Source organism: Podarcis pityusensis (assembly GCF_964106645.2).
Source record: "Podarcis pityusensis genome assembly, chromosome: 5".
Taxonomy (NCBI): domain Eukaryota; kingdom Metazoa; phylum Chordata; class Lepidosauria; order Squamata; family Lacertidae; genus Podarcis; species Podarcis pityusensis.
In genome coordinates this window covers 85980734-85999919 of record NC_138032.1, presented here as the reverse complement: position 1 = coordinate 85999919, position 19186 = coordinate 85980734, and the positions used below count along the sequence as shown (strand labels likewise).

General features: G+C 44.6%; 1 protein-coding gene across 3 annotated transcripts in view; it reads left to right on the top strand.

Annotated features, from left to right (window-relative positions):
* Nucleotides 1-19186, top strand: part of ADK (adenosine kinase) — a 201080-nt gene that overhangs the window by 22516 nt on the left and 159378 nt on the right. For all 3 annotated transcript variants that reach the window (XM_081006532.1, XM_081006533.1, XM_081006531.1), the window contains exon 3: nt 7160-7213. In XM_081006532.1, coding sequence (XP_080862658.1) covers nt 7160-7213 — 54 coding nt within the window. The remainder of the gene's footprint in view (nt 1-7159; nt 7214-19186) is intronic.

The window sequence follows — 19186 nt, the reverse complement described above, 5'->3', positions numbered from 1 at the left end:
GAAAAATATTCTGCTTATTTTTTTCCCCAGCAATGTAGTTTGTCAGTTACTTTAAATTTCAGCTTTTAAAAGGAAAGCAAATTTAAAATTCAACATTAACATTGCCCTAGCTTGGAAATGATGATTTTTCTTGCTTTTTTTAAAAATCAAAATAGCCTCTCTTTTATGTTGTGGCAGAACTTGCCCTTTTGAGAAGAACTAAGGCAGCACTGTCTATTTTTGGTACCCTTTCATATGTGTGGCTTTTGGCATAAGACTTTGTGGCTGAGGATAAATACTCCTTGAGCAGATGTGATATAATTGGTTGAGACTTGTGTTTTGGAATGCTTTATTTTTAACTTCCCCCTTTTGGGCATTTAGAAAATTTTACACTTCTGGGCAGAGTTCCTAAGTTTAACTTCCTAATTTCTGAGGCAGTTGTACATTGATATACCACATTTTTCGCTCTACAAGACGCACCAGACCACAAGACGCACCTAGTTTTTGGAGGAGGAGAACAAGAAAAAATATATTCTGAATCTCAGAAGCCAGAACAGCAAGAGGGATTGCTGCGCAGTGAAAGCAGCAATCCCTCTTGCTGTTCTGGCTTCTGGGATAGCTGCGCAGCCTGCATTCGCTCCATAAGATGCACACACATTTCCCCTTACTTTTTAGGAGGGAAAAAGTGAGTCTTATAGAGCAAAAAATACAGTAACTACAACATGTTTTATGGAAAGAGGAAGCTCTGCTGTATACCCCTACAGGGTACCAAGTTAAAATGGACCTTGTCCATTCTCAAAATTTGTACAGGTCGGTTTCCATTTTACTCTTTTTCATGTCATCACGCTTTTCAACCTGTTGGTGAGGTGATTGCACGGAAATCTTGGACTCTTCCTCACTTCCAATCCCCAGTGTTTCTATGTGGCCTTCAAAGGGTGGTAACACTAGCTTAATGCTGGGAGTCTGCAAACTGTTCTCTCTCTATATATTTACAGTCACCGCATGAAGCATTTGAACAGCTGTTGTGAGACTATTACAGGACTTTTCATCTTTCTGCTTTTCAATGAGGCCAGCAGGGCAGGCAAGATAAAGTTTTTAATAAACTACAAAGAATACAAGGGGGCATAGTTCCTATTTCTTTTTGCCACCTCTTGTAAAAAATAATTGTGATATTGGATTGTAGTATTTGCATCCACACATGGAGATGCTTAAACCCCTTTTGTGTCTCTTGCCTTGAATTCCTAATCCTCTGGTTCCATTGGGCAATCATAATTTATTTTAAGGCTCAGAATTATGTTGTATTTCAATCCAGAGTGACGAAGGCCTGTCTGAATGTAATAAATGCACCATAGTTGGCCACAGTGCAATGATTAACAAGCTTTAGGCTTTCCTTGCTTTCTCAATCCATTTTTAATCATTTAAACCTATTATTTTGGTGTTAAGTTCAAAAGCTCTTTAAACCTTATACAGTATTGATTGCAGCTTATAATCTTGTTGTCCAAATGCATGATAAGAGTGAGCCTGCTTGATAGAATGGGCAGTTTCAAAACTTTAGCTATACAGAAATAATTATATGTTATAAAACGCAACTACATAAAGCAATACTGATATTTTAGGCCACATAATGTGGTTAATAAAAGGAAGTGAATATCTCAGGAATGGGGTGAAGGGCTAGTGACTAGTAAGATGTATATGTAACAAGAAGCTGTATTGTAATTTACATTGAACTCTTTAATTGTGAAGCCAATAGCGCTTTCAGGCTTCCACTGACTTGATAAAAGGCAGCTCTTTGGAAAACATTTATTTATTTTAAAAAAGCAGCTGAAATGATGGCTCATTGGCTACAAGATATTGATATTTGTACCTGAAGGAACTCCTTTAGTGCCAGGACTGCCACAGGGCAAATTTGATTAGTAGCAGAATTACACCGGCTCCATTTAAATTTTATTTATTTGTTAAATTTGTATACTGGCTGCCCTCCATCCATAGATCTCAGGGTGGCTCACAACCTAAAAATACAATGGGGATGCTGTCAGAAATTGTCATTCTGTGTTGAGTTCTCCAGCATAACTAGGAAGATTGCTCATCACGCCCCGCCTAGCTGATTTTCGCTGCCCTCTGCTCCTATATGCCGACGATGCAGCGATCCTTTCCTACTCTAGAGTCGGTTTATGCAGAGCTCTAAAGATTTTTGCGGCTTATTGCAAACTCAACCATCTGACAATTAATCATGGGAAATCTAAAGTCCTGGTCTTTACCAGGTCTCGGAAAACTTACAGCTGGAAGTTAGATGGAGTCCAATTAGAACAGGTTTTCAAATTTAAATACCTGGGAGTCTTTTTTTCACTACAACCTAAGCTGGAAGCCACAGATACAGTATTTACTAAACAAAGGGAAAACAATACTTTATACTCTACTCCAATTTTTTGCGGCCGACGGAGCCTCCCACATCCCTTCTGCATTGAAGGTGTACCATGCAAAAGTGGTTTCCACCCTCTGTTATGCTGCCCCGCTCTGGGCCCCAGGGTCCAATTTAACATCGTTGGGGACATTGCAGAATCAGTTTCTCCGTCGCCTCCTGAAACTCCCCATGTGTGTGAGCAACGCAGCCATACGTCTGGAGTTAAGGATTGCATCATTGGAGACTGTCATCTGGAAGCGAGTCTTTGGTTATTGGCTGTCCAGCTGGCATAGGCTTCCCGACCATTACCTTTTTCAGTGCCTCTGGCGGGACGACTTTGTCAATCCGTGGGTAGGAAAAATCCATACCAAACTTCTGAGCATCGGAATTTCCCCAGCAGACTCCTTAAAGATGAACTTACGCTCAGCCAAAAGCCTTATTGAGCAAAGATTAGCAGACATTGAAAATCAACACAACCTCGCCGGGGGTGGGGGTGTCTGCTCCCCCAGGTATCACGGAATAACCCCACCACTTGGCCTTCCATCATACATGTCATCTCTTTCATCTGTACCACACCGACTTGCATTTATTTGTGCAAGGTTCAATGTCCTTCCATCGAACCTGCTGAGCCACAGATTTTCCAAGGGTTTGGTGTCTCCGCTATGCGTGTGTGACGGGAAAACTGTTGATTCTCTCCCACATATAATGTTCAACTGTCCCCTACATAGCATAGCCAGGACTAAATTCCTGGGTCCTGCTTTACTGCGCTTGGTTGGCAGGCCTGTTGAGTCACATGCCGCACTACTTTTGCAGGATACAGATCCTTCTGTAACTCTGCAGGTGGCGAGATTCCTGAATGCGGTTATCTCACACACAAAAACCACCAAAAACAATAACAACATCAAAAACTAATCGGACAGTTTTGAAGAGAGTGCATGTCGGATCTTGTCTTCAGTTTTCCTTTTTCTGGGATCCGTCCCTTGGAGCTCTCCGGGCCCCAAGCTATTATCTGGCTCTGCTCAATGACCCACCCCTGCATCATGGTGTTCACCTTCTGGTGCCGAATATATCGGTCTTTATGCCTCTGTGCTTTTATGTTTGTACATCCTTTATGGGCTAATAGCCATAAATAAATAAATAAATAAATAAATAAATAAATTGCTCATCACATGTTGTAACATCCTCCCACTGTGCATTTTCTCATGCAGCATCATTAATTGCCCCTGGCAAGGGCAGGAAAGCACATAACACAATGATGCCACAAAACAAAGTAACTGATCCTAAATGCTATGGGAAAGAAAAAGGAGATACTGTATTGACTACATCATTGTGCTGCATGCAGTATATATTTCTGCCTTTGTTTGAGTTAAAATTATCATCATTCAGCTGAAACTCCATACACTAACACCCAAAGAAAAGTTACACTCAGCAATTGGATAAATGTTCCTATGGCGGCCAGAGCAAACTCTGCTGCTTGGTCAGCAACCATGTCACTGCACACAGAAATTGCTAGATGCTATGCAGCTTGCCCTGTGATCTGGCTCCATGCCACCTCAGTTGCATACGGACGCTTGAATTATATTATATGAATTATGTGGGACTGCCTTGATAACATCAGAACTACTCACAACATCACCATTCGTTTCTAGCGTGGATTGTAACGACTTGAGCTTCATAACTTGTTGAAATGTGATGGGGCTGGGCTGCTTTTTAACAGATTTGTTATGTTGTATATCATAATTATGGATTTTTTTAAAAAAAATCTTTTGATGGAATTGCTTTATTGTGTATTTTAATTATGTGTGGATATTTTATAATTGATTTTATACTTGTAAACTGCTTAGAAGTCACTTTGGCATGTAAGTGGTAAATCAATCAATCAATCAATCAATCAATCAGAGAAGTGTGTTTTGCAGCTGCTATTATATCTCTGACATATTGCATGACTTGCTATTGGGTGCTATTTACAAACAAAACTAGTTGTTTAGAATGTTCAACCCTGTTAGCAATAAGTTAATGGATATGATGTTCTCCTTTTTTGTTAAATTCTCCTTTTTTGGCTGTCTAAACTATCCTTTGTATGCCTTGGGCTTTGGGCCTGTTGGGATTTCATTAATAGCCTCTGAGTTGGATGTAACTCAGGCTTTATTTTCTAATATCCACATTTTATGTTTACCAAGGGATGGGCTTAATATGATTTAGCTTGCTTCTAATTGTGCTATGTATCTAAGCTATTTCCTCCATTAAAATTCTTATCTTCCAAATGCTAACTTCAGTCAAGGATCATTAGTTTCCAAAGTGTCTCTTAAGTGCTTGGAAAGGAGCTGAAGTACCATAATATTTCATTTGGCTACAGCTGCTTGCTTGTAATTTGCTCATTGTCCAGCTTAGAATCTTGAAGTTTCTAACAGTAATGCATGATCATTCTGAAATGAGAAAAAAGAAAGTGTTTGTTATGACTGCTTTAGTGTAAAGTAGTTAAGATCTGAGGGGCACCTTATACATCAAAATGGAATTGGTTCAGAAATAAATAGACTCAAAATGTGCATTGAAAATGTCCATTAATTTTTAATGACCTGAACTGATTTTTTTAAGTCTGGAAGCTATGTTCATGGAGCCAGTAGGATATAATGACTAATAGGTTGGATAGGCCTGGTTTAAAAGCTGCTTATCTGTGAATGTGAGCCTTTGATCAGAGGATAGTAAGTTAAACAGCTTCACTGGAAGGCAGGGAAAATGAAGGATGTATTTCATAAGTAGGTGGCTACCATAAAACTTAAAATTGCTTAGCCAGTTAAAATGATTCATATACACCTTGTTTTTCAAATGCACACACATCCATTTATAGGAAACCTAATTTTCAATATGTTTTGTGAGTGGGTGGGTGAGTGATGAGTATTGGGCCAAAGCTGGCTGTTGTTCTGGAAACTTGACCTTCAATTTAGCTTCGAGCTCTGTACCCTTTTGGTGGTGTATGTGGTTTGCTATGTATTGCACTCTGATGCCACAGTGCTGCAAAGGAAATACTTACAGACAAATACAAGGGCACACACCCAGGTTCAGAAAACGGGTCATTACCGTAAATCACTCTAATAGGCTACTGCACAAAGGAAAAACCTCTTACTATTCAGCAGCTAGCAAACCTGTTGGAACTTGTACATGCTTTGTGCTTGCAAAAGATGCAAGTGCTGTCTTTAGCAGCTACTTACCTTTTAGAAAATGGGATGCTCTGAGGTCCCTCACTTGTTCAGATTTTTTTGCCATACTCATCTAGGTCAGGTGATGGGTGTAGCGTCAGCCTTTTACAGGCTTTTAATAGACCAATATTGTGATAAGGGAGGACTGCGAGAAATTTGAGAAACATACAGTATACTGAGGGGAGAATATTTGAAGGAGATCTGAGAACTCTTTGACTTAAAGGCGGGCACCCACCAATCTCAGCTATTGAAGGAGCAGTCACTGAAACCAGGGCATTTGCATCAGATTTGTGGTTCGGTATCCCCTCTTTGTGGTAGAGTTTGCTCTACCCATGGTACCTATCTTCATATGTGGTGAGAGTGCCAGGTTGTTAGTAAGTTTTGGGGTGATGTTTCCTACACAATTTTGAACTTTTAAAATTTCACAGTGGTTAAAGATGCTGAGTTGGCTTTACTGCCACTATTTGAGGAAGTTAATAAATAAACATACTATTCAAACCATTGATGGTTCACCACCTCGTGGCTGTTCTTATGGAGCTTACTTTTCTGTGGAAGAGAGATTGTCAATTAATTAGGCAAAATTGGCTTGGTAGCGTCTGGAAAACAGTGCTTGCTGAAAAACTAACACAGCACTGCTGAGTGGTTAGAGATGAAATTGAAAGAGACAATTTTTATGACAATTTCCTTTTCTTGATGAACTCTTCTGCAGGGAGCCCCAACCACTTGCTGCTCAGTATTTTGGGGGGCGGGGGAGGTTATTTGTATTGACATGTGTTTTATTGGGGAGGGGAGCCACCTTATTTCTTTTTGACAATTGATCTTTGTTGGTGGTTTGTGCTGGTGCAGTTTGGTTGCAAGCCGTATGGACTTTTTACTTCTGCTTGTTTTGTTTGTACTTCCTTAGCATGCGAAGGAGGGAAATGGCATTATGTTATAGAGGATGCATAGAGACTTCTTATCCTTCTCAGAATTTGTACGCCCAAACTGTAGTGCCTGCCTTCTTGAAGAGTAGCTCCCATTCATAGTACACAACAGCAAGAAGAAAAATATATATGTGAAAGACTGAAGAAACTAAGCCCCTTCTTTATTTTGTAAAATGAGCACTTTATGTGACAGGGATCCATGAATTAGAAGTCCAAATGTATTAAATGGTTTTTGTCTGTCTTAAAAGTAGAGGCTTAGATAGAGATAGAAAAAATGTGCATACGTAGATGTTGCTGTGAAACAAAAGAAAAAAAGAAGTATCATGATACAATTTTCCAGATGGATGAGAAAGTCTCTCTCCCATAGGTGTTCATTTTCTTTTTTTTCTTAAAATCATATTCTGTTAATTTTTTTGTGCTGCTTTGCAACTGTTTTAAAGCTGTTTTTATTAAATTTTGTACATCACATATGTGGAAGCATATGTGGAAGCATAATAAACAATACTAGTAATGTTGGTTATTGTTATTATAAACTTATGTTAGCATGTCCAGTACATAATAAAGAAGTCAGTCATATTTTCACTTCCAGGCTCTAAAACTGAAAATGGGATTGAGTAAATTTCTGATTTCAGTAACTCTCTTCCCCTCTCTATTTTCAGATATGGGTTGAAACCAAATGACCAGATCTTGGCAGAGGAGAAACACAAAGAGCTGTAAGATATTAAATAAGTTATTTCTTAAAATTGTGGTTTTAGAAGTATATGCTTCTTTTTTAGCTGGGAAAGTTGCTCTTTTAAAACTATTTCAGACAGATGTGGTCATGGTGAAAACTGCTTTGCTCTCTTGGCTGCTGCAGTTGTATGTTTGAATGCTGTCTTTTGTGTGTGTGTGTGTGTGTGAGAGAGAGAGAGAGAGAGAGAGAGAGAGAGAGGAGAGATGTTATCGCTTTCTAAAAGATGACATTTGAAATGTGCTAACAGAGAATAAGTTCGATAATGAATTAAGATCAAATCTGCAAGCTAATAACTTCTGACGAAGAACTCTAAAACATTCTGTTTGGGAGGGTGGAAATATTGGATGACAGCAAGTTCCAGCAAAAACACACTAACATAGCTTTTGCAACTGTTACCTTCCTTTGTGCTTGTAAGTATGGTTTTGCTAAAAAACTAAGTCCTGAAAACTAAGCCCACCTAATCCTGAATCCTGTTCTCACAGTGGCTGTTAGTTATAATGTTAGAGGTACCCTTTAAATACTATTGACATCAATAAAAAGATATTTTGCAAAAGTCAGATAATCTGTATCTATCGGCTTCTGTTCTTAAACTTAAAATAGCATTGGCTCAATCCATGGTTGTGCTCTTTTGCCTGCCTTCCTCTTAGCTTCATAAACTCATTCCTGCCATAAGCTTGTTCCTGTTTGCAAACCATGGTTTGGCATAATGTCAAACTCGTCATTTCTGATTCTAGTTGGCTTCCTTTCTTAACAAAGCTTTGATGTGATGTTTGATGTGGACCTCGCTCTGCACAATGGGAAATAGCAAGGTCTGAAAGATATTTCAAATCTTAGATAAAATGTTAGCATTGTATCTTTCTACAGTTTGACTACTCTCAACTGCTAAATGTGCCGCTGCTATCACAATGGCATTGACACTTTGACTTACCGTATTTTTCGCCCTATAGGACGCACTTTTCCCCTCCAAAAATGAAGGGGAAATGTGTGTGCGTCCTATGGGGCGAATGCAGGCTTTCGCTGAAGCCTGGAGAGCGAGAGGCGTCGGTGCGCACCGACACCTCTCGCTCTCCAGGCTCCAGGAAGCTATCTGCAAGCCTTGCGCACCCGGGGGGAGTTCCCCCGGGCACGCAAGGCTTGCGGGCGGCAGCCTGCAGCGCGGAGCACGGGGCGCCCTCCGGAGGACACCCCATGCTTCGCGCAGGTGTCCGCAAGCCTTGCGTGCCCGGGGGGAGATCCCCCCGGGCGCGCATGGCTTGCGGGCGGCAGCCTGCAGCGCGGAGCACGGGGCGCCCTCCGGAGGACGCCCCGTGCTTCGCGCAGGTGTCCGCAAGGCTTGCGCGCCCGGGGGAACTCCCCCCGAGCGCGCACGGCTTGCGGGCGGCGGGCGGCAGGCGGCAGCGCGGAGCATGGGGCGCCCTCCGGAGGACGCCCCGTGCTTCGCGCAGGTGTCTGCAGCCTGCCGCCCGGCACGTGGGGCGCCCTGAAGCAGAGCGCCCCTCACGCCGGGCAGACATCGGCCAGCCCCACAAGCTCGGGGGACAACGGGGAGGCGCAGCGCCGCCATCCCACTGTTCCCCGACCTGGTTTTGGGGGGGGGGGGAAATAAAGGAAAATTTTTTTCCCTTTATTTCCCTCCCAAAAAAGTAGGTGCGTCCTATGGGACGGAGCATTCTATGGAACGAAAAATACGGTACATGAAGGGGGAAGACTAAAAATAAAAGTACTGTTGGCTGCAGTCATCTTAAACGGTGCATGTTATGGGGAAAAACTAGTAAAAGGAGAAATGTACTCCAGCTTCTATTTGTTTTGGATTGTGGAGGATGACCTGTGTCTGTCTGGTTTTAAAAATACTCACATAAAATTATGTTTGTTTCCAACTGCTGTTTATCCTTTCCGTAATGTGGGAGGAAAAGCCTCTGACTGATTCCTTGAACATTTTTTTCCATTCCTACTTGCAAGAATCCCTTCTTTAATACAGGCTTCACCACTCTTTCTTTAGCTGCCCATTCTGGTGGCTTCTCTTCCACTGAACGTAATAATTCAATGAAGATTCTTAAACATGATGATGGTAAATATAAATGTCTCACTTGAGCTCATCAGTTGTTTGGTGAAAATACTCTTTATACAGTGGTACCTCGGGTTAAGTATTTAATTCATTCCGGAGGTCTGTACTTAACCTGAAACTGTTCTTAACCTGAAGCACCACTTTAGCTAATGGGGCCTCCTGCTGCTGCTGTGCCGCCGGAGTACGATTTTTGTTCTCATCCTGAAGCAAAGTTCTTAACCTGAAGCACTATTTCTGGGTTAGCGGAGTCTGTAACCTGAAGCGTATGTAACCTGAAGCGTATGTAACCCGAGGTACCACTGTACTTCTATCAAGAAGTACAGTTTTACACCATAGAATGATTTATACTTTTTTAAAACAACAGCAACAGCAATCCCACAAATGTCGTTGAATCTCTGTTACATCTTTTTCCTGAGAATATTTGAAGTGAACTTGAGTTGCATGTTTAAGGACTTTCAATTCTAAAATTTGTTCTGTTGCAGCAATATATATAAAAAATCCCAGCTGAAAGAAGATAATTTATTCCCCCTACCTGCAGTTCTTATTTTGGACACATACAAAGTATTGTGCATGTGTCTGTGGAATATTTGTCCATTTGAAAGTGACCAAACTTTCTGTTTAATGCTGAGTTTGTGTTATTGCGGATCTGACATCCTGTTTCTGTAATAAAATAAGCACTTCTATTTGTGAACAAAGTGTGCCTTTGAGGTTGTAGCAGATAGCACCCTTCCTCTGTAATATTCTTGAAATATTAACAGCTTTTTAGTCCTTTTTATTAAAAGGTTATGGAAGGGTGTGAGTGAGAGTGCAGAAATGACGGTGAGATTCTTTCCTCCATATTGTGATGTCCTTTCTCTCCCCCCCCCCATTTCAGAGGGATGTGGTTAATTCTTGCCTTCCTGTTCAATGAAGAATTATCTTCTTTAAAGCGAAAGGCTAAAGTTCTCAGCTTATTTCTGTGCCTTTTTAATACCTGGTTCTCAGCAAGCAATAATTGAGTAAATGAAGCTTTTGCCAACTTAGAGATGACTATGTCACAGACAATTGGTAACTTGCTGTATTATGTGACCCACACCCCTGGGTTGACCTATACATCCAAGTCTGGACTGCAGTGACACCCCCCACACCAATTTTGTGCATAGCTGGGGGGGGTTTAGGGGGGCACTTTTAAGAGTATGTGAGGGTCACTCCTATGAAAGTCTATATAATAACCTTCATAGAGTTCAGAAGGACTTACTTCCAGGAAAATGTTCGTAGTAATGCAACCTACATGCTTGTGTCGTTTTTAAAACATGGGACATACAAAAATATGCCTTGGGCAAAGACAGAATGTGCTTACATGAGTAATACTCTGTCAGGGGTTTTAATTCCCTCCCTCCCTCCCTCCCTCCCTCCCTCCTCTCTCTCTCTCTCTCTCTCTCACACACACACACACACACACACACAATTTCACCAGGCAGATGCATGAGCAATGAGGCTTGGGTATCTCTTCATAAAGAATTGTTAGTTAATCCCTTCATGTGGTGTTCTGGAAGCATTTAGGAGTACATATAACTAATTTGCACTTTGCCATGGCTTGCTAGGTGACCCAAAGAGTTTCTATAGTGTCATGGTCTTTGAAATTTAAAGAAAAAGCATTTAGAGTAGATAAAATGTTTATAGGGTTTTCAAAATGCCTACAAAATTGCCTGTTACAGCTGGAACGTGCCTGGGATGTGGTTCTTGGGCTGCCATGTGATTGACTCATGACTAAATGAGATAATAGTCTGGTTTGTTCCCCATAAAGCTCAGTTTATAACTGAGGATGGATTTCTGAAATGTCTCTTTTTAGTAGGTCAGCTTGGCACAGATGTGACTGAGATGCAGTAGCTGAACATCAGCCCCTCACAGTCAAAGAGTTTACAGAAGCACTAGTGAGTGCTTCTTAAGAACAACACAGCCCACTTAATCTGCAGGCATCCCTTTATAGATTTTGTTGTTCCGTACTGCTTAAAAACAGGGACGCGGGTGGTGCTGTGGTTTAAACCACTGTGCCACTTTGACTTGCTGATTGGGAGGTTGGCGGTTCAAGGCCCCACGATGGGGTGAACTCCCGTTGTTCGGTCCCAGCTCCTGCCAACCTAGCAGTTCAAAAGCACACAGTACAAGTAGATAAATAGGTACCACTCCGGCGGGAAGGTAGATGGTGTTTCTGTGCACTGCTCTGGCTTCGCCAGAAGTGGCTTAGTCATGCTGGCCACATGACCCAGAAAAACTGCGGAAGTGGACAAACGCCAGCTCCCTCAGCCTGTAAAGCGAGATGAGCTCTGCAACCCCAGAGTTGTTCGTGACTGGACTTAACTGTCAGGGGTCCCTTTACCTTTACTGCTTAAAAATGTTTACTGTCTTGTGTGAAACCCAAATGTGAGCGAGTGAGGATAGTACCACCAGAAAGAGGGTAGAAGAGCTTTTGGATTTTAAAGCAAAAACTTCCACTAAGCTCTTGAGACTTCAGTAAAAGACCTCCCGTCAGTTGCTTGCTAGATAGATGACATTCTTTCTCCATCCCTCCTTGTGGTAGCAGAGGATCTAGAGAGAAGAAAAACAAAAAATACATTTTTATCTTTCAGCAGAAGAGGGAATTTCCCCTAGCTACTCACATGTGAAAGTGTAAACCCGACTAATTGTTTTAAACTGATATTGCTGGCCAGGAACCTTATCAGATTCCTGCCAGTCCTAAACACTTCAAAACACATGCTGAAGTGTTGGTATGCCAATATGCTGTTCATGACTCAACGCTAGTGGAAGTGAAAGCCTCCCCTGTAGAGGATACTTGGAATTCTTGAATCCCTCCACAATTGATTTCTAATTGATCTTACACTCGCAATGTACTGTCAGTTCACTGTGTCAGGTTGCCAAGCCATGGAACAGCACCAAGAAACCAGATATGTCATCCTTTGAATTCTGAAGAGCACACATAGCAGATAGCAAATGTTTAAAACAGTTTCAGTGCTTAGCATGTTGCTTTTACTGTCTTAATGATGTAAAACAAGAACTGCAAAGCTGTCACGACTTTTGAAAAGCTCTCTGGAAGTACTTGTACTTGATAAAGCATACTTGCAGCTTTGTACGTTACAGCCCATGTGCAAAGGCTGTCAAATGTTTGCATGTTGTGACTTTCTGCATGGGGATCATACCATTTGTGAGCCAAATAATCTCTGCGTGCCAGCTCTGCATGTATTGGCAGCCATGGGGCTGGTGTGGATGCTTGCTACAAATTTAGGCCGCGGATATGATAAATTTTCTAGATGGTTTTCAACAGCCTGCCTTGGTAAATTGTAGGTTATGAAAGTGGGCATTAGTGGAGAGGAAATGAAAATACTGTTTTGAGAATAACAGCAAAAAACCAGTCACAATTTCAGTAAAAATAATAATTGTGGAGTACATGGACAGTAGTGCTTATAAAGAGTGTATCTTGTAGCCTGATTCTAACAAATTGTTTTGGCTAAGCCTAACTTTGTATAAGGGATGCGGGTGGCGTTGTGGTCTAAACCACTGATCCTCTTGGGCTTGCCGATCAGAAGGTTGGCGGTTCGAATCCCGCAACGGGGTGAGCTCCCATTTCTCAGTCCCAGCTCCTGCCAACCTAGCAGTTCGAAAGCACGCCAAAAAGTGCAAGTAGAAAAATAGGTACCGCTCCGGCGGGAAGGTAAACGGCGTTTCCGTGCACTGCTCTGGTTTCGCCAGACATGGCTTAGTCACGGCTTGTCCGGAAAAACTGCGGACAAACGCTGGCTCCTTCGGCCTGTAAAGCGAGATGAGCACCACAACCCCAGAGTCATCTGCGACTGGACTTACCGTATTTTTCGCTCCATAGGACGCACTTTTTCCCCTCCAAAAATGAAGGGGAAATGTGTGTGCGTCCTATGGAGCGAATGCAGGCTTTCGCTGAAGCCTGGAGAGCGAAAGGCATCGGTGCGCACCGACCCCTCTCGCTCTCCAGGCTTCAGGAAGCTATCCGCAAGCCTTGCAAGCCCGGTGGGAGTTCCCGCGGGCTCACAAGGCTTGCAGGCAGCAGCCTGCAGCCCCAGCGAGTGTCCGCAAGCCTTGCGCGCCCGGCAGGAGGTCCCGCCGAGCGCGCGAGGCTTGGGGCGGCAGCCTGTCGCCCGAAGCACGGGGAGCCCTCCGGAGGGCTCCCCGTGCTTCGGGAGAGTGTCTGCAAGCCTTGCGCGCCCGGCAGGAGGTCCCGCCGAGCGCGCGAGGCTTGGGGCGGCAGCCTGTCGCCCGAAGCACGGGGAGCCCTCCGGAGGGCTCCCCGTGCTTCGGGCGAGTGTCTGCAAGCCTTGCGCGCCCGGCAGGAGGTCCCGCCGAGCGCGCGAGGCTTGGGGCGGCAGCTTGTCGCCCGAAGCACGGGGAGCCCTCCGGAGTTCTCCCCGTGCTTCGGGCGAGTGTCTGCAAGCCTTGCGCGCCCGGCAGGAGGTCCCGCCGAGCGCGCGAGGCTTGGGGCTGCAGCCTGTCGCCCGAAGCACGGGGAGCCCTCCGGAGGGCTCCCCGTGCTTCGGGCGAGTGTCTGCAAGCCTTGCGCGCCCGGCAGGAGGTCCCGCCGAGCGCGCGAGGCTTGGGGCTGCAGCTTGTCGCCCGAAGCACGGGGAGCCCTCCGGAGGGCTCCCCGTGCTTCGGGCGAGTGTCTGCAAGCCTTGCGCGCCCGGCAGGAGGTCCCGCCGAGCGCGCGAGGCTTGGGGCTGCAGCCTGTCGCCCGAAGCACGGGGAGCCCTCCGGAGGGCTCCCCGTGCTTCGGGCGAGTGTCTGCAAGCCTTGCGCGCCCGGCAGGAGGTCCCGCCGAGCGCTCGAGGCTTGGGGCTGCAGCTTGTCGCCCGAAGCACGGGGAGCCCTCCGGAGGGCTCCCCGTGCTTCGGGCGAGTGTCTGCAAGCCTTGCGCGCCCGGCAGGAGGTCCCGCCGAGCGCGCAAGGCTTGGGGCTGCAGCCTGTCGCCCGAAGCACGGGGAGCCCTCCGGAGGGCTCCCCGTGCTTCGGGCGAGTGTCTGCAAGCCTTGCGCGCCCGGCAGGAGGTCCCGCCGAGCGCGCAAGGCTTGGGGCTGCAGCCTGTCGCCCGAAGCACGGGGAGCCCTCCGGAGGGCTCCCCGTGCTTCGGGCGAGTGTCTGCAAGCCTTGCGCGCCCGGCAGGAGGTCCCGCCGAGCGCGCGAGGCTTGGGGCTGCAGCTTGTCGCCCGAAGCACGGGGAGCCCTCCGGAGGGCTCCCCGTGCTTCGGGCGAGTGTCTGCAAGCCTTGCGCGCCCGGCAGGAGGTCCCGCCGAGCGCGCAAGGCTTGGGGCTGCAGCCTGTCGCCCGAAGCACGGGGAGCCCTCCGGAGGGCTCCCCGTGCTTCGGGCGAGTGTCTGCAAGCCTTGCGCGCCCGGCAGGAGGTCCCGCCGAGCGCGCAAGGCTTGGGGCTGCAGCCTGTCGCCCGAAGCACGGGGAGCCCTCCGGAGGGCTCCCCGTGCTTCGGGCGAGTGTCTGCAAGCCTTGTGCGCCCGGCAGGAGGTCCCGCCGAGCGCGCAAGGCTTGGGGCTGCAGCTTGTCGCCCGAAGCACGGGGAGCCCTCCGGAGGGCTCCCCGTGCTTCGGGCGAGTGTCTGCAAGCCTTGCGCGCCCGGCAGGAGGTCCCGCGAGCGCGCGAGGCTTGGGGCGGTAGCCTGCAGCCCGAAGCACACGAGGCTTGGGGCGGCAGCCGCAGGGGGGGGGAATAATTTTTTTTTATTCATTTCCCCCCCCCAAAAAAACGAGGTGCGTCCTATGGGCCGGTGCGTCCTATAGAACGAAAAATACGGTAACTGTCAGGAGTCCTTTACCTTTACCTTTTTAAACTTTGTATAGAATTGGACTGCCAATGGTGTAGCTTTACATTTCCACTAGAAATATTAACAGGTGTGGGTGGGTGTTACTTTTTTTGTTTTTTTTATAGCAAGTATGCCCTCCAGATTTTCTTCTTTTCTATAATTCTCATCAACCATAGTCAGCACAATTGGAGTTGTGGTTAAAAACATCTGGAGGGCAACAGATTAGGAAAGGTTGGTGTAGCTAATAGCACGTGAAAATAAGCTTGAAAACACACAGTTTCTCACGAAATCTCAGATTCAGGGCAGTGTGGTGTGGAGCTGAGGTAGATTTCTGGTGGTCAGAGGTGGTGCTTCAGCGCTCTGATTTTTCCTTGTGGGTATCAGAAAGAGATTACACAGGTTTGTTACAACTACTTTGTTCAAATGGCAAAACTTGAGCCACCTTTTGATGTTAAATTTGGATTTAGTTCTTTATTACAAAATGTGCACAAGTCTGTTTATAAGCAGATAGTGTGGTTATGAGAAATATATTGTATGGTACTTTACTCAATGTAGTGAAGGAAGGTACACATCCAAAATGCATTCTGTACCTATTTTGGTGTGGCAGCTATGTCCCCCCGCCCCTTCCCAGCAGCATATCTTAGCACAGGCAGATTTTATCCTACGCGAAGGGGGTTCTGGCAAAAGCATTGGCAGGAACTGAGAGATTTCTGTCTGTTGGCAATGGAGGACAAAAGCTCTTAATATATGTCTTACATTTTGGACTTTTAATTCCTAGATTGAATTAACCTATGAATGAAACTGAAGTTTTCTGCAGCTACGATTGGCCTATTCATCTTGCCGCTAACTGTAGGTTTTTCTCCTGCCCATGCACTTTTGCAGTGCCCGAGCTGCTGAAAAAGAGACACATATTATTCTGGTTCATTTCTTTTAATCAAATCGTGCTGTGCTGATGATGCAAATGCACAAGTTAGACTTTTGAAATTGCAGTGTAGTTTATTTTGAAACTAATAAACTACAGTACATAGATGATGCCACTAGAGGTCATGATGTGCATTTGAAGTGGAGTTGATTTGTGTATGCTTTTCAACTGGGAGGCAGGATATTGCACTGTGACCTTCTGCCTACTTGAATATTTCACATCAGCTACCCCCCCCCCCACCCCATATACACCATATAGTGCATATATTCCCAGGCTCATTCCATTGCACTTTAGTTTGGAAAATGATGACTGAAAGCTGCCCTTTCCTTCCTTTTTGTTTACGGTTTATTTCAAAAGTGTGCAGTTGTAAATTTGTCTGCTTCGTACTGGACAAGATCCTGGCTTGTTAGAATAAAAGTGCAAGGGTTACATAACCTTGGATTGGTAGTTTCAGTTCAAGTCTGTTTCTCCAAAAAAGGAAACCTGAAAGGTGCTCTCAGAGCTGCTTTAGCACTGAGCTGTGAATTGGGAAGTTCAAGGTTCAAACTTTACCACTGCCATGAATTCACTATACGATTTTAGTTCAGCTCATAGGTTAGATTACTGCAATGCGTTCTGTGTTGAGCTGCCTCTGGAGACTTTTTGGAAACTTCAAGTGGTGCAGAATTTGGTAGCCAGCTTGCATATTGGAGCAAGATGGTTTGAGCATATTACACCGATTCTGGCCTGACTGCACTGGATGACAATTAGTTTCTGGGCCCAATTCAAAGTGCTAGCTTTGACCTATAAAGCCTAAAATGGCTCAGGACCATAATACCTCAAGGTACCACCTCATCAATATAAACCAACCCAAAACCTGCAATCACCAGAGGCACTCCATCTTTAAATACCTGGGATAGCTCAGTTGATAGAGCAGTATTATTATGTATTATTTATTGAATTTATATACTGTACTGCCCTATACCCGGAGGTCTCAGGGCGGTTCATGAGACTCTTAATCTCAGAGTGATGGGTTTGAGCCCCACGTTGGGCAAAAGATTCCTGCATTGCAGGGGGTTGGACTAGATGACCCCTGGTGTCCCTTCCAACTTTACATTTTATGTGCCCCTTCCACAAGAGGTCAGAGGGTGACAATATGAAAACAGGCCTTTTCTGCAGTAGCTTCTTAGTTGTGGAATGTTACATACCTTGTTTGTGAAATGTTAGATACCTTTAGGTGCCAGGAGAAAATGTTTTTCTATAACCAGGTCTTTGGCTGATTAAACAATCTATGGTATTTTAAATGTGTTTGTGGGAGGGGGCTTATTTGTTTGCTTTTTGTATGTTTTTTGTATTTTAGTTTTTTAATTTTATGTTGTCCCCTGCACTGTGATCTTTGGATGAATGGCAGTATACAAATTTGATAAGTAAGAAATAAATATCTCTACCAGTCTTACATCTGCAATATGGGGATAATAGTGACCTATCTTACAGGGTTGATATACAGATTACTGTGGGAATATTTGTGACATGGTTTGTAGCTTTACATAACTGTAGAAACTCATCCTATTTTGTTCCTTCCTTCTGCCCTGGCAAGATTCCTTTTTTAATAAAAACAACAGAAGAGAAAGGCTTCAAGATGCACTGGAAGTATGCACCTAATTAGACCCCAAGCATTCTGACTGTGAAGACTTTTGCCAGAGGCATTATGAAAAATGTAATTTCATACATTCATTTGGATAAAGGACTGTTTTCAAAAATATCTCTCCAGCACATTGCTGGGACAGGCCCAGTGCAGCTTGTTCTTTCCTCCGTTTTTCAACATCTTGATTACTATAATGGCAAAGTTTGGCTGGTGATACATTGCAATGTTGAAATGCTGCTATCGCCCAGCCCTAGTTACAATCAAGTACAGCATCACTGTAGTGTTGCGATTTCTGTACCCATGTTCAGGACACCACCTTAGGGTTTACCTTGCCATTTTTCTCCAGAAAAAGTAAATCAGAACATTTTAAAAAACTAAACAGAAGCCCATGGTTTAATTGGATGTTTGCTTTCATGGTTAAATGGCAAGTTGCTACACTTAGGAAGCTGACGTAGTTAAAACAAGTGTAGACATCTATGGTTGCATTGGACACTGGGGACTAATAAATTTGGAGCCAACAGCTGTTAGCATAGGAGCATTCAGATTTTGATGCAGCTATTGCCACACTTATTTTGCGTCTCAGAGGAAACAGATCTTTGTGATGTTTCTGTAAAGCAGTGGAAAGATGGGCAGCATTATAAGAAAATGTTTTTATGTGTGAATGACATGTTTGGCTGATGGGAAACAATTATTCTTAACTTGAGCTTAACATCCTCAAACAAGGCCTAATTTGTGCGGGGGTTGGCTCCCTCTGTAGTATTTGTTTAAAACTGCAGCCTGTCTTCTTGACCTGCGTTAAAACTACTCCCTTGCAGAATATCTCAATTGTCTTTTGTGCTCTGTTACCCCAGACAAAACGACCAAAGAAAAATTTTGGCTAGTAGCAGTGTTTCTTGAGCTGTAAAATTGAGAATGTTCATCACGGTCAGAAAAAAAAGTATTTGCCTGTGATGCCAGGAGTGACAGTTGCACATCTGGGAAAGCACCTACTCATGGCTACAACCAGGATCAAGTTCCTACAACAACCCAGGATTCCAGCCCAGACCTGTTTTCTCTTGCTCATTTCTTAACCCCAAACAGCGAGAGAGAGATTTATTACTTGCTGAAGAAAGAAGCACACTGTATTACAGTCACTGATAACACCACTGCCTCTGTTTACTCTGCACAGCTAGGGAAAGCACATCCCTGCATCACCTAGTGGCAAGGTACAAGCCAAATTCTAAGATTATTCTCTTCCATCACTCTGGCCTTCTCCACTAATGTTCTCCAGCTTTACCAGCCCTCCTCTTCCTTTCTTTGTCTCCATCTTCTCGTTTTGGTCTCCATCACCAGTTCTCTTCTGTTGTTCCTCCTTGGTCTCTCCACCCTCCTCCCTGTTCTGCCACCATTCAGGATTTAAATGCTTTCCACCTAATTAGCAACCACACACCTCTGAACATTCTGAGCTGCAATGGTCTGTTTTGTTTCTTTCTGGGCCAGTATTCAAGTCACTATTTTTTCCATTTCTTCCAACTGTATTCTCTGTAG